The sequence below is a fragment of the Saccoglossus kowalevskii genome, chromosome 6 (assembly GCF_978046115.1).
Source record: "Saccoglossus kowalevskii chromosome 6, keSacKowa6.1, whole genome shotgun sequence".
Lineage (NCBI taxonomy): Eukaryota > Metazoa > Hemichordata > Enteropneusta > Harrimaniidae > Saccoglossus > Saccoglossus kowalevskii.
In genome coordinates, this window is record NC_140646.1 from 31,552,017 (window position 1) to 31,567,320 (window position 15,304).

Genomic DNA, 15,304 nt, shown 5'->3' on the forward strand with positions numbered 1-15,304 from the left:
GCTGGAATTAATTTTCGCTGAAAAGGCATTTTTGGTGCTTTGTATGGAATTTATTTTCACTGATTTTTGACAAGTTGAATGTAAAATATAGGAAAAAATGTATATTTCGCTGGATTTTATTCCCACTGAATCATTCCTTCAGCGAAAATAGCGAAAATTAATAAATTCCAAGCGAAAATAAAGTATTCTACAGTAGCTAAGATTTTAATGACAGGCAAGCAATTCAGAATGTAGATGCATAATAAGGACGCTTGTCAGGGCTTTTAGTATTCATCATATCACATAACTGATCATTAATTTTCGAGATAAACATGTTCCGAAGAGTAGTGTTCCATTAAATAGAACTTACCCAGCATTTGTAGCTATTTCACCTAGGGCATTGCAAGCATCCTCTTTCTCCTCTAGGTAAGCATTCTCCACACTGTAACTATAGCAACAAACAAAAACACCACATATGGTGCATCAAGGGATAAAAAACATGATTGATGTAATTGCTCTATTATAAACACATCTCCAACAAAAGCTTCATAAGTAAAACAAATTTTGAAAACCAAAGCCAGCTTGTGTCACCTTTCTTAAAATAAACTCGATAATTTTTTTTATTAAAATTAAGAAATTATATGAAAAAAAATTAAAATTTGTAAAATACATGTATAGCACAAATATTTGGGCAGGAACAATTGTCTTTTTTTTAAAATGATAAACAAAATTCAGAAATTTATAATAAGTACCATGTTATCATAGTATTGGAAAATGGTATATTGTATTGCAGTTTGCTCTGGAACATCATTCCCAACATTGGACACTGAGGGCAGTGTCATAAAAAACAACACATAGTTCAACTAAAGGTATGCATATCAGCTGCAGTTACAGAATAATTTACATCAAGCCAGATCATAACAACCATGGTTTTCACTTTGCATGATATCATAGATTGATGCAGCCTTAAACGTGCTGAGTGAAAATTATAATTCCGAGGGAGTGAATGTCAATGTATATCTTGATATTTTTGTTATTTTATTGAGAATCACCCTCCCCTTTAATCACCCTCCCCTTTCTGCTTGCTCTTCATCTACATGGCATGTTTGCATACTGGCAGCTTTAAAGCTGCATTTCCACTGTGTAAATACATAAAACATCACTCCCACAACAAGCTATTAAGTAGAAATCCTGCTCTAACTTTCCGGCATAATTTATTTTGAGAGTGTTGGAAGTTCGTATCCCTTCGGTATCTACAACTGACCAAACATAACCTCCTAACTCAGTATCTATTTTCGCTTATTTTGGGAGGACCTTTAATCTTCTTGTTAATTTCTCATCCATTAACAACCTTGATATTTGGCAGTGTATATGTCGGTATGGGGATAGTACCGTCACAAAGAGGGAGTACAACTATAAGTATAAAAACCTCCTTCAAAGTTATTTTGAATAGTAAAACAGAAAATTCAGAATTTCTGAATGTTCATCAACATCTTTAGTTTCTCTGAATACGTTAATTTTATTTTAAACCATTCACTCAAAATTGTAAACATTTCATTTCCACCAACAAATAAAACAAGCTGAGTATCAACTTGATGATGTGCTCATGAGAACAGGAACAGCATAACAAATTGTTAATGCATGCAATTCAACAAATACTGATTTGCTATACATCATACAGCTGTGACTCTTACCCTTGTATGTCCTCATCATTACCAATATTTTCATCACCATTTTCAGCCGACAACTCTTCTTCATCAAACATATTGAACGCACTGTTTTCTTCTTTGTAATGTGCCTATATGGCAAGATATTCAAAATGAGTGACTAAAACAGAGCACAACTTACGGTAAAAAAGTAGTATTCAGAATTTTGAAAAAGCTTATTTTTTGCCTATGGTTTAAAATATTTTAAAATACTCCTGGACCAATACTCTATGATTTAACATTGTGAGCAAAATAAAGACCAACACTAAAAAGTCTAGATTTGATCTCAGTGATTGATTTTAGGAATTGAAGTTATTTACAGTGTAATGGAAACTGGAAATATTTATTGTACAACAAAGAGGGATATCATGAGATTTTGAAATAACATTTCATCATTTCGCTAGTGTATGTATGTCTCAGAGTAGTTATAAAATTACTCACCACATTGCCTAAATACGACAGTATTTATGTCTATGGGTGGTTACATACATGTACTCACCACATGGCAATACTGCTACAGTATGCATGTCTACGGGGTAGTTAGATACTCACCACATGGCCACACTGTTACAGTATGTATGTCTATGGGTTGGTTACCTACTCACCACATGGCCATACTGCTACAGTACTCCTGTTTCGGAATAATTGCACACTCACCACACCACCATACTTCTAGCGTACACATGTCCCGGAGTAGTTACACACTCACCACATCACCATACTTCTAGCGTACACATGTCCCGGAGTAGTTACGTACTTACTACAACACCATACTGCTAGCGTACACATGTCCCAGAGTAGTTACGTACTTACCACAACACCATACTTCTAGCGTACACATGTCCCGGAGTAGTTACGTACTCACCACATCACCATACTTCTAGCGTACACATGTCCCAGGGTAATTACACACTCACCACATCACCATACTTCTAGCGTAGATGTCCCGGAATAGTTACGTACTCACCACATCACCATACTTATAGCGTACAGGTTCCGGAATAGTTACGTACTCACCACATCACCATACTTCTAGCGTACACATGTCCCGGAGTATTTACGTTACTTACCACAACACCTTCATCTGATGTAATTGATTCTATCATTAATTTTGTAATAACTGCAAGATATGGTTCCATTTCTTGTTTCAAAACTATTGATATTGATGCAAATAAACCATATCTGAAATAAGCAATGATATCAATCAATCACATGAAGTGTGTTTCTCTCAAAGGGGTTAAATCAAAACTGTACATGTGCACACTAGTGTTTTTCGGTTTTCTGTATTGACAGCATGTGCATTACTTGTTATATACAATTGAAGACGTAAGCATTGTTCACAGTTATAACTACAGTACTTCATCTACAATTATTTGAATTGATGAGCGTGCCTGTCAATGTGCAACTTGCTTTTAGAATATCTCTAAATACGGGCTGCAATCATTATGTAAGCATTCTTGTTATGCAAGCATTCTAAGAACATACATAGTTCTGATAACAGTGCGGGCTTTATACACTGCAATATTATTTGTTATGAACAGGATTCGGCTTTTACGGCTCAAGGTCATGCAACAGAAGTGCCTGAGCTTGTGAGGGTGCATGAGGCGTACAACTGAGGGCAGTAAAAGATGTATCCAGTCCAAAATAATTTTATCATATACCTTATACTTGTAATTATAATTTTACTATGGTGTGACCTCAAACACACAACATAATTTAGAATGACGCACTTTGTTTTGAATGATGAAATACAAGCGCGCTGGGCCAGGCGTGTTATGGGAAATTAATTATTCCTATAACGTTACAAGGCTGGGTATTGATATAATGGAATTAATTAACATTATTATACATCTGTCACCGTAATGCCGTAAGTTACAGTGTGACGTAATTTTGTGGTATTGCACTGGGTATTTTCATCCTACTATATTAGGAAACGCAAATTCCAAATATGGAACGAATACACATGTAAGCAACCTCTAATAATAAAAACAAACTGCCCAGGGTTTGACAGAACACCACACAAAGAAAGTCGCTAAATCTGTTCTAAATGTTTTGGATTTCGGCATTCCCATGATGTATTCCTGGGAGGAAAAGATGTTTAATAATAAGGTTATTACAAGGATAGTGCAAAGTATGCACTCAGACGGTGTGCCAGTCGATACTCCCGCTGTACTGTCTTCATGCATACTTTGCAGTATTCTCGTAATAACCTCATATTATATTAATATATCATTTTCAGTTATTGTCACTTCATATTAAAGAGAAACTGTCATGGCAGTACTTAAACCAAACGATCTATATTTGTCATCGTATTTATCACAAAGAGCAGGAATGAAAACTTACGTGCATCTCCTTAGATCAGGGTCGTCAATTTCCTCAATTAACTTCAATCCTAACTGCATACACTCTACAGCGAGTGGTGAGAAATGTTCTACACCAATCTGTCTGGCGAGCACTCCTAAGGTATCTGCATATAGGAAAATATCATCTTTTAATATTGTGTAAGCTGATCATTTTTTTTTTAAATATACAATTATTTTACAAATTGAGTATTGATGCACTGAGCAAGTGATGATATGTTGATTAAAACTTATGCTAATAGCGAGAAATAAAAAATAAATCTTCCTGCCTTTCAGTGTATTTTACTTGTACATATAGTGAAAAAATGTGTTAACTCCATATTGGATTTTACAAAGGATTGTAGGTTAGAAAATTTAACTATAGAGGACCTTTGGAAGGAAACTCATATATTTTAAATAGAGCCCTGTGCTGACATCAACTGTAAACCTCTCCTGTGTTCAAGTAACACATCAGTGTTTTCTTTAAATTGTATGGTTATATTTTGTTGGACTTTCCATCAATTTCACTGGAAAGATTGTTTTGGAAGATTTTTACTGTTTTTGGCTGCAAGCTGTCTGTAGGAACCATAAAGATTGGTAAGTGAAATACCTTGAATTGTTAGAAGAAAACAATGTGTTGAGTATTAATAATGTATTAATAATGTAAACAGAGATCATTTAAACAGGAAGAGTATGAAATTCTTTTAAAGAAATATCAAGGGCAGAACAACTGCCAGGTGGCTCAATTGCTAAAGAAAAAATAATAAATTATGTAAAAACTAAACTCAAACAAGTTAACAAGGCTTTGTGATAAAAAAAGAAGTAAGAAAACCTACCAATTGCTTGTATTTGTAAAACCATTTTATTTATTGGCAATGTGTTCATTATATAGAGCTTTAACTGTTGTATGATTTGTGGGAAGTATGGCACCATGAGTTCCTTAGCAGCATTAGCAGTGGCCCCTATTGCACTAATTGCCAACTCCTGTACATGGATGGACTCAGAAGATTCCAATGTAGCTAATAACGTCTCCATTAATGAAGCTAAATATGGCAGTAATAATTCAGCACCTGTTTGGAAAGATTAAACAAATCATGGAATCAGGATTGATCAGTGTTGAAATGAGGTTTCTCATTCATCCTGCTTGCCAGGGCTGCCTCAAAACTGAGTTGTTTATTAGGCCTCGGCTCCACCAAAAAAGTGTGAAAAGATCTTATTTATTTGAGTTTCGGATCGTGTCCAATCAGGAGGCTAATAATTATAAATAAGAAGTACCATTCAAGGTATATAAGAACTATGAAAGCATAAGGTTTAGAAAAATCTATAAACATACAGGTTTTGACCAGAAAATATTCTTTTATTATAATACAGTAAAATGGATATTCGAAGCCGCGGTTTCTATTAAAATGATACAATGCAACAGAGGGGATGCAGCTTTTATTAGAACACATCTACACAAATGAGAAATTTTTTCGTTCACAATTGTTTAAAAAAATGGGTGCGACTTCTATTAGGGATGCGGCTTCTAATACAGATTTTACGATAGTAGTCATGAGAGCAATCATACCATAAAGTTATGACGTGAGTGACTCACCTAAATTTTCGCAGAACATTTCCAATGCATAGTACATCTTAGTAACACCGATAGGGTCCTTTTGGGTGGCTGGGTGAGCTCTGACTTGATTTAGGTACTCAAAAAGCAATGGCAGGATACTGGCATGGTATTTACTGATGTGTGGCTGAAGGTGTTCAGAGAACTGTCCTAATGTAAATAGTGCTGCATTGCGTACAACTGGATTACTGTCTTGTATGCTTTTACAGACCACCTGTAGTAACGCTTCAATATACCTAAATATGGAAATAATTATTCCATATATGGGAGTCAGTAAGCTGCCAAATATGGTTTCTGCATACATTAAAATTAGACATGTATTAGTGCATGTTTTTAGATTCTGTCAAATAAGGCAACTACATGTACATATATGGCATGAATAATTTTGTAAAATACTTGGACATTATCGATTGACTCTCAAACAGAAATACATGCAGCTATCATTTTCTTTCCCACAATGCATCATGGGAAAAATGGAGAAGAGATGAAAATAGCAAACCACACATTTTGAAAAGTAACTCATGTCATATATAACATCGGTTGAAGCACAATACAGAGAATGGCAAAGATAACATCATTCATATTACGACCAATTATTATTCTTGCAATTCCCTTTCCAATGAATCAAGGTGCATTTTGAATTTACAATATATGTATCCGGTATTAAGCCTTTTAGTTGAAGGCCACATGATCACTGACAAATCAAATGTTCACTATGCATTAAAGATAAAGATTGTGACTTCAACTGTTTTTCCGCAGTATCTAGCATCATAAATTCTAAATAATATTGTAATAAAATGTGCATATTCTGTTTCTTTATTGATAAAGTGTTATTAATGATGACACAACTCATTTTGCAATTTTATTTTCCTCAAAGAGAGGTAAATATTCACCCTAATCTGGAATATGAGGAACTAAAATTGTCATTTGATGTTCAATTTTTCAAGAAGGGTGCTCAACTAAGCACCCACCTCCTGAACAATATGATTTTTGGAGCTGAAGACCCTGGATACTAAATCAGATGAGTATGGTAGTTGCCATCAGATCTAAATAGGTGATTTTCCGTACAATTGCGAGATCTCGCGAGATGCATGAAAGACGCGCGTCGAACGTCTGCCGCAAAAATCGAACGAATTGATTTTGAACTAGAATTTCTTTCGTGATTCTCGCAGTGAACGGAAAATGGTCTATTCTAAGAAAAATTTTTTCTCACGTGAAGTCTTGAAAACTTACTTATTCTTAATATGATCAGCACATCCTTCAGCTAACACAGCTAGACACATGAGAGCAGCCTTTTTATGGTATGGATTATCACTTTGCAAAGCTGGTTCTACATACTGCATTAGTGGCTGCAGTAGCTTTTCTGGAGGTACATGTAATGCTAAGGTGTCTATAACCTGCATAGAAAATTAGATGAAATGCATCAACAGATATCATAGAAGTTATCAATATATCTACCAATAAAAGCCATTTTTCCCTCACAATTTTAATAAAGATCTATTGTATGTGTTCATTAACATGACAATGCATATTTGTTTATGCTTATAGCACTTATAAGACCTAAGAATTGAGGAAATCATTGATGATTATAGTTCGCAAGTATTTGCAGGGATTCCCACTTTCCGAGAGAATTCAAGTTTCTCAAAAAACAAATAGTTGACCAGTCATTTTGATTATCATTTTCTTTATCCGAATGGCATGGATATCAGTATTACAGAGAAAATAACATTTATTTTCAAATTTCGTCTATTTTTTTTTACTAATCTCTAACACAAGACTATTCATACCAGATAGTTTTTATAGTACATAATTGTATTGTATCTGATATTCAGGCGTATTTGAATTTTAGTTGCTTTCGATATGAATTTTTACAACTGTTTATAGTAGTTGAAAAGAAAAACTAACATACCTGTGATGAGAATGCTGATGGACGACTGACTTCCGCTTCTTCCATGTACTCATCGTCTTGTTCTTCGTCATCAGGTATGGCAGACATTATAGGAAAGACGACGCTGATTATAGGTGCTATCAGTTTATGTTTCAATATTGCCTGAATATATATAACAAAAAATACGATGCATGGATATAATGCTTACAGTATGTTTTCCTATTAGGATAAATCAATGAATTAATTCTTGATTTTCAACCCAAATTGTAGACTAAATTTTATTAAATTTATTTTATTTTATTAAACTAAATAATTAATATTGGTGCATAATGCTCACAGCTGTTGATCAAAATTAATATTTAGGCATCTATATGAAGTAATAAATTAACTGTACAGATGAGAACTTTTATTTGATGCAGGCTGTGTTCACAAAATGTTATTTGACTCAACCAATCACTGCTGCCAGTTCCATTTGAGCTATACAAGTGTCAGAATATAGCCATCCATCATCACTTAGTTTACACTTGCCTCAGTGTTTGCTGTCTTCACTTTGCCTTTTTTTTAACACACGTACACCCACCCTACTAACACATCTCCACACGCAGGGTGAACCCCCTTCCTTTTACAGACAACCTTGCTTCTTGTCTTCAGTTTTTATCATTTATTCCTCCCACAATCCCAGCAATGTGCAATATGTATTCAACGTGAATACCTAAACAATTATCATAAACAGGTCCTGTCAGGGATACAAGAACAAAGTAACAACACCGACACAACTGCTGAGTGATACCTACCTTTTTCTTCAATCTTGTTAACCAGCTTATAAAAGAGAGTGCTTTTACTCGAATGTTATCACCTAGATCAGCATTAGCAGCTACCTTTTATAGGATATACCGTTAAAAAAATAAAACACCTATTACACTAGAAATTAGTTTCCCAACGATATTTAAAATGCAAATTTTGCATAACACAATAGAATCATTTTTCATAAATAACATATCAATAATCTGTTGTTTTTCTGAAAGTTACAGCATGGCATTTCTGTGGAAAAGCATGTTGAAATTGCCATATTATATATGACTCATTATTTTTTTGGATTTATGACAGAAGTTACTTAATCATGAATATAATAATATGTAAATCTCTATAAATAAAATCATCCAAATGGTCAAGACAAACTGGCCACATAAAAATGACATGCACCGAAACAGTTATCATTCTGGTATTGTCTCCATGGCAACAAAAATTATAGATGCAAAATATTACCTCGAGACAAAACTCCACAAGAATTTTAATATGCGGAACCACAATTGACACTTCACATTCAACGAGTTCATCAAACAACTCCATAGCCTCACAAGCATGGTCTTCATCTTGGATGATAAGATCCCGTATCACTAACAATACCTTAGGAATCAATGGTCTGAATATTGGCTGGAAGAAATGTATGAGTGATATGAACAATTAAAAATTACATTATTATAATAGCAATAATCATAGATGCTGATTATTTGCAATGGATCCCATTATTGTACATCAAGTTCCTATGTCACACACAGGAATACAACTGTATATTTAAACAAATAAAGTATTTACACAAAAGATTATTAATAAATTAAAAAAAAGTGTTCATCTGCTCTGAATATTAAACATGTTCAATCACAGTGTTTGTGATGTTTAAATTTGGTAGCAGCGTATCAGTGTAACTATCATTCACTATAACACTACTCCATGCCAAATATCCATCAACCATCCGCTCACTGGTAAATGAATACATTTAATATTTGATGTATCAACACTTGTATCTTTCTTATTTTATATATTACAGATGTTTCAGTAATTATTAATAATATACAAATTCCAAACACCTACCACAGTGTCAGTGTCTACATACTCAACAAGTGCAGTCATTGTTCTGATGGAAAAAAACAGAAAACAGATGAACAGATTGTTACCATGCCAATATAAATTGATGAAAAAAAAACTAGCATCATTATAAAATGATGTAAACAGAGGGTTTGAAGATTAATACATAGTGAATGCATGGATTGAACAAATCCATGTGTTGCATGTAGAGTGTAATGAATTCTATTCAATTACACATATTGTACTTGCTCTTATTTGTTGGTTATGTGTGCTGTTGAGACAAATTCTGGGGAATTTATGACTCGGCAAAAATTCATGGAATGATGTAGCTTTGATTGTTTCACTTGGGCCTCAAAAAACAACTTTTGAAAAATTTTGATCTCACAAAAGCCATCAAAATTATTAGCAGTGAAAACAAGTACTGTAGAATACTTTATTTTTGCTTGGAATTTATTTTCGCTATTTTCGCTGAAGGGATGATTCCGTGAAAATAAAATCCAGCGAATATACTTTTTTTCTTATATTTCACATTAAACTCATCAAAAATCAGTGAAAATAAATTCCACACACAACACCCAGAAAGCCTTTTCAGCGAAAATTAATTCCAGCGAAAATAAAGTATTCTACAGTAATCACATTACATAGTCCCTGTTAATTACCATAATAACCATAATATAATTTTATTTATCATAATATAGTTTAACATGAATGGTCAGAACATGTCAGAGATATGGATTCAGAACTGCAATTGTTAAAACAATATGGCTGCCAGTTGGTCATTTTAAATCAGAGTAAGAAAATAAAATTATATGCATCAAGGTTTCATAATGTCAAATGCAAGCATAATTTTTAAATAAAATCCACGAAAAAAAGACTGACATCTGGCTCCAGAATGGCAGTTCAAAACATAAATTCTTGTTTTCAAACTGTGTTCAATCACAGTTTAATAAAACGATTTATTAGTTCACACAAAACACACATACAGTAAAATGTAGAAAAAAAGTCTTAACGAGAATAGTGAAACAAGGATGGATTGTTACTTACTTTATAGTATGAAAAGGAACCAATTTACTTTCTTTGTCATCCAAAGTTGACGTACCAAACATAGATAACAATCCTTTGAGATGGGGTTGTAAACTTTCACCAGCTGTATCGGAAACCGAACTCATCACCAACATACCAACCTACAATTCAAACATGGTAGGTTGGACTCCTTGGATGTTAGCTATACTGCAAATAGTTCTGAGAGAGTTTAAATTTATGAGTATGAGAAAATCACTGGGACATGCGAGTCACGCTGACTTTCATAAAATTTGCAAACTGATTTCAACTCAAACCAATCAAACTAAATTTGTTACAGGACATTATTATTAAAGTGCGGTAGTCGTCGCACATGTTCGACATTTGTGTTGATAAACATTTTCCCATAATCCAATGCGCTCTTCAAATGGAAGTCACAAGTATGAGGTTTGACCTGGGCACAACTTGCACTGATTACCGTCGGTGACTCCTTTCGATACCATCCAATCACATGAAAATTACCTTATTAAAGCTTGGAAACGTGTCAGTTCGTACTCGTTGATCTACGCAACAGTCAAAGTCGCCATCTTTGTTTATATGAGACCTATATATCTTGCACATGCACAGCAAGACGACTACCGCGCTTTAAGCTTCATACAAAAATTCTAATGTGCAGATATATCGTATAAATCATGCAGGGTCTACACACCACTGTGCCAATGACTAATTCTTCCAACAATTGACTATTAAAGCTGGGGAGAGTCATCACCTGCACATGCGTCAGATAGCCATAGTGTGTCATTGTTTACAAACAAGCATCTACCCCATGAGCCTTTGCGTTTGTTCGTGTGTTGTTATTGTCGCGCGTGCGCAGGTGACGACGCTCCCGTGCTTTGAAACAAGAATTGTTTTAGTCTTTAATAAAAAAATGCTGATAAACAATTCTTGTTTATTCTCAGCTGAAAAGGTTTCATGTGTTGCAGTTTAATCCAGCTCGGTATGTTCCATCCAATTATCCTACTGGAATATGTCTCTGTAACTTCAATAGAAATACACTCTCCCTTTTTGACTACTGACGTGTATTCAAATTAAGTACAAACTACAAGGTACAACACGCGTGTGCTAATACACATTGCTGTTTCCCATGATTCCTGGCAGCTACTGCTAACTGTGATGGTGGAATTGGTAAATTACAAGAATATTTGAATGGCAATGTTTGACCAAACACGTTTCTCTTCCTTCTTAATTTAGAGGACCAATCAGAGAGATTCTTACTCATAGATAACTTTGATCTCTAGCTTTGATGAAATGGCGTAAGTTTGGCAGAATGCATGGTGGACAAAATAGACCTGCACAGCACCTATGAATTGTTTTTAAAATTATTCCTGATTAGCCAGTAAATTGAAATAATGTAACTGATTATAAATAATCAACTCAAGTTTGCTTTTTTGGGTCAACGTGGCTCTGGGTTGCAAAAATGACTAACACCTCATAAATTTGTTAAAAACTGCAGTAAAAATAGTACATACCTCTCTATGTGCTAAAACAGGGCTTCTTGTATATTCTGTTAAGAATGTGAGTAACTCGGGCCATTTGTTTTCCACCAAATCATGCTTAGCAATGGAACTAACAACCTCAGCTACGGAGTGTCTCACCACATGTCTAGCAATAGATAAGAATGTATGAGAAAAGTTTGATATGTGCTGAAAACCTGTCTAAACTGAACACGTGTAGCAGTCTCATCTTATCTCAGCAAGAACAAATGAACTCTAGAAACTGAATAGCTTCAGACTCAGGTGTTTATACAAGTTTTACTATAAAACTTTTATAAACTCAAAAACTCTGTAATTTGAAAAGCATCTCAGTTCTTTGGCTGTTTTTCTGACAGGTTTTAATGTAAAATAACAATTTTTCTATTTTTATTGGTATTCAGTTTAAACAAATTTCACTGTAAAACTTCGCTTAATTGACGACCTCTATCTACAAAACCATTTTTTTGATCTCTTTGATGTTCAGTTTAGACAGGTTTCACTGTAAGACATCTATAAACTGAACACCTCTGTAAACCAAACAATTTTCTCAGTCTTTGGTGTTCAGTTTAGACAGGTTTCACTGTAAAACCTCTATAAACTGAACACCTCTGTAAACCAAACAATTTTCTCCGTCTTTGGTGTTCAGTTTATAGAGGTTTCACTAAAAAACCTTTACAAACCAAACAATTTATTTTTTAATGTACAGTTTTTTCTACTAAACAGCAGATACAGGAATTATTTTCTAAGATGTTGGTGTCATATAGGAAGCCACTTACTCTGGTTCTTGGGTTAAAACTTGAAGCAAAGTGACCCGTAATTGCTGCTGATCATCAGGAGGTACCTTTTTCCATTGTTTAACAATACGTCTTCTGAGTAAGACGGCAGCAAACTGTCTTATCTGTTAAATAGGAAAAGTTTATTGGATATATTAGTATAGTACAACTGCTTCCATGAGAATATTTGTACATAAATGTACTGTGAAGTGCTTTATTTTCACTATTATCGCTGAAGGACTGATTCAGTGAAAATGAAATGTAGCGAAATTAACTTTTCTCCTATATTTGTCATTTAACTCATTAACAATCAGCTAAAATAAACTTCATATAAAACATCCAAAATCCTTGGTCACAAAAATTAATTCCAGCTAAAAGAACTTCACAGTATAGTGTTGCATTTTTGTGGAAGTCTTTTTCAAGAAAAAAAAAAAAAATCCTAAGCTCCTGTGAAGGATAAAATGATTTTAGTAATATTGGCGACTATGGCATTTTTTTTTTCCTATTAACCAATTTCCAACCAAACACAAAATTTATTCTGTCATACCAGAGGTACATTACTTGGGGTTTGCAACTACGGTGACATGATACCAAGATCCCGTTTCAATCTCGCTCTCGCATAAGCGTTCCAACTCAGAAAAATGCAAATGCACATGCCCGAGGTAACTAGGATACTGAGATGTCCAGGTGGATCAAAATAGCTGCTCACGGATTACGATAACTATATTTTCTGTACATTTTCGATGTATTACATTCTTTCACTATGAATATGGTAATACATGTTTTATTGTTTTATTACAAACCGCCTATGTCATGTCAGAAGGTCGTAGCATCAGTCTCGCTATCTACGAGATGAGACTTGAATGGGATCTTGGCATGATGTCACCATACAGTACTATGCGCATTACAAACCCCAAGTAATGTACCTCTGATCATACTCGTGTAATAAATTGAAATAAGCTACTGTAGCATACACTTAAATACATTTTCCTGTTGTTTGTGACATCATTGGTGACTAGCAACTTTCACAAAAAGAATTGTCTGAAGTTAGGCACGTATAGTTAAATAATACTCTTACTATGAGCAATAGCACAGATTTGTAATTAATTGATAATTAATTAATTTCTAATTTACCTGAGGGTTTTGTGCTCCACATAATACAGAACACAAGGCTGATGCAATAGCAGGATTCTTAAAGGCTTCCCTTAATTCATTGGTACCCTGTGTTGAAAAATATAATTCATTGGAATCTTGTGTTGAAAAAATATTATTCATTGGTACCCTGCGTTGAAAAAATATTATTCATTGGAACCTTGTGTTGAAAAAACATTATTCATTGGTACCCTGTGTTGAAAAATATAATTCATTGGAACCTTGTGTTGAAAAAATATTATTCATTGGTACCCTGTGTTGAAAAATATAATTCATTGGAACCTTGTGTTGAAAAAACATTATTCATTGGTACTCTGTGTTGAAAAAATATAATTCATTGGAACCTTGTGTTGAAAAAAACATTATTCATTGGTACTCTGTGTTGAAAAAATATTATTCATTGGTACCCTGTGTTGAAAAATAATATTTAGTGGTACCCTGTGTTGAAAAAAAATTATTCGGCAGAACTCCAGAAGACGTACCTACACTTTATGCAATTTTTTTTAATTATGCTAATTTATTCATGACATAGCAGTTTCTGTGCTCATGAATATTCATTAATTTGTGGGTCAATACATTTTAAAAGGGGCGATATATTATTTTTGGGGGAAGAGTTAGAAAGGGGGATCAGTAATCATTAGGGGGTCAATACAAAAGAAGGGACCCATTTGGAGAGCAGCCATGCTCCTCGTGTCTGTTGTTGCACGTGACCTACAGCTGTCAACTGTGTTCGTTCTTCGGCGACTTCGACTGGCTTCCATGTGAGGTAGTATTCTTGTGTTCTGTTTTTCTGACTGCAGTTTTTGAATCCGCTGTTTATGTTTTTAACGTCTTTCATGTCTTTTGTAGGAGTGTCCAATCCGTGATTCGAACTTGCGATCTTTGAGTTCCCAGCGCACTGTCTTGTCCACTGTACCACGAGTGTCTTCACACAAGAGATAGGATTTAAGTCCTATTCATAGGAGCACTGTCTTCACTAGCATTCAAAAATCTAACTAAACATACTGGATTCGAACCAGCGATCGCTCACATTGCTGACATAGTACAAATCAACTGAGCTATGTGGGTAGTCATGCAAATTGAATAATTTGTTGTCATATTTAGCTTTTAATATTGCCAAATAGTGTTTGCGAGAAAAAGATGGGCAGGCAAGGAAATTGAACCCGGCTCCTCCTGATCACTATGTAGAGAACTGACCCACAAGACCACGATGGATTGACTGGTTGTGTTTGCATTTGATAAGAGTATATAGTGTGTATATATATAGAAATACAACATATTTCTATTATTGAGTTACAATTGTCCAAAAAATTGGCAATTTTGTGTTTTTACTTATGTAAACTATATACATGGCATAACCCGTTAGTGTACATTTTGCCAATTGGGTGTTTGCCATTTGCGTTGCCCATACCTGACCCGACCCTAACCCTAATGCCA

General features: G+C 34.4%; 1 protein-coding gene across 1 annotated transcript in view; it reads right to left on the minus strand.

Moving 5' to 3' along the window:
- The window catches only part of LOC100377251 (importin-4-like), a 36,682-nt gene extending 23,031 nt beyond the window's left edge, over window positions 1-13,651 (minus strand). The window contains 16 exon segments of the mRNA XM_085500667.1: window positions 350-427; window positions 1,674-1,777; window positions 2,756-2,867; window positions 4,029-4,152; window positions 4,861-5,094; window positions 5,619-5,872; window positions 6,870-7,033; window positions 7,546-7,686; window positions 8,319-8,402; window positions 8,791-8,958; window positions 9,397-9,439; window positions 10,435-10,505; window positions 10,507-10,527; window positions 11,940-12,072; window positions 12,719-12,840; window positions 13,628-13,651. Of these exon segments, the coding sequence (XP_085356793.1) occupies window positions 350-427; window positions 1,674-1,777; window positions 2,756-2,867; window positions 4,029-4,152; window positions 4,861-5,094; window positions 5,619-5,872; window positions 6,870-7,033; window positions 7,546-7,686; window positions 8,319-8,402; window positions 8,791-8,958; window positions 9,397-9,439; window positions 10,435-10,505; window positions 10,507-10,527; window positions 11,940-12,072; window positions 12,719-12,840; window positions 13,628-13,651 (1,877 nt within the window).
- Window positions 13,652-15,304: the final 1,653 nt, after the last annotated feature.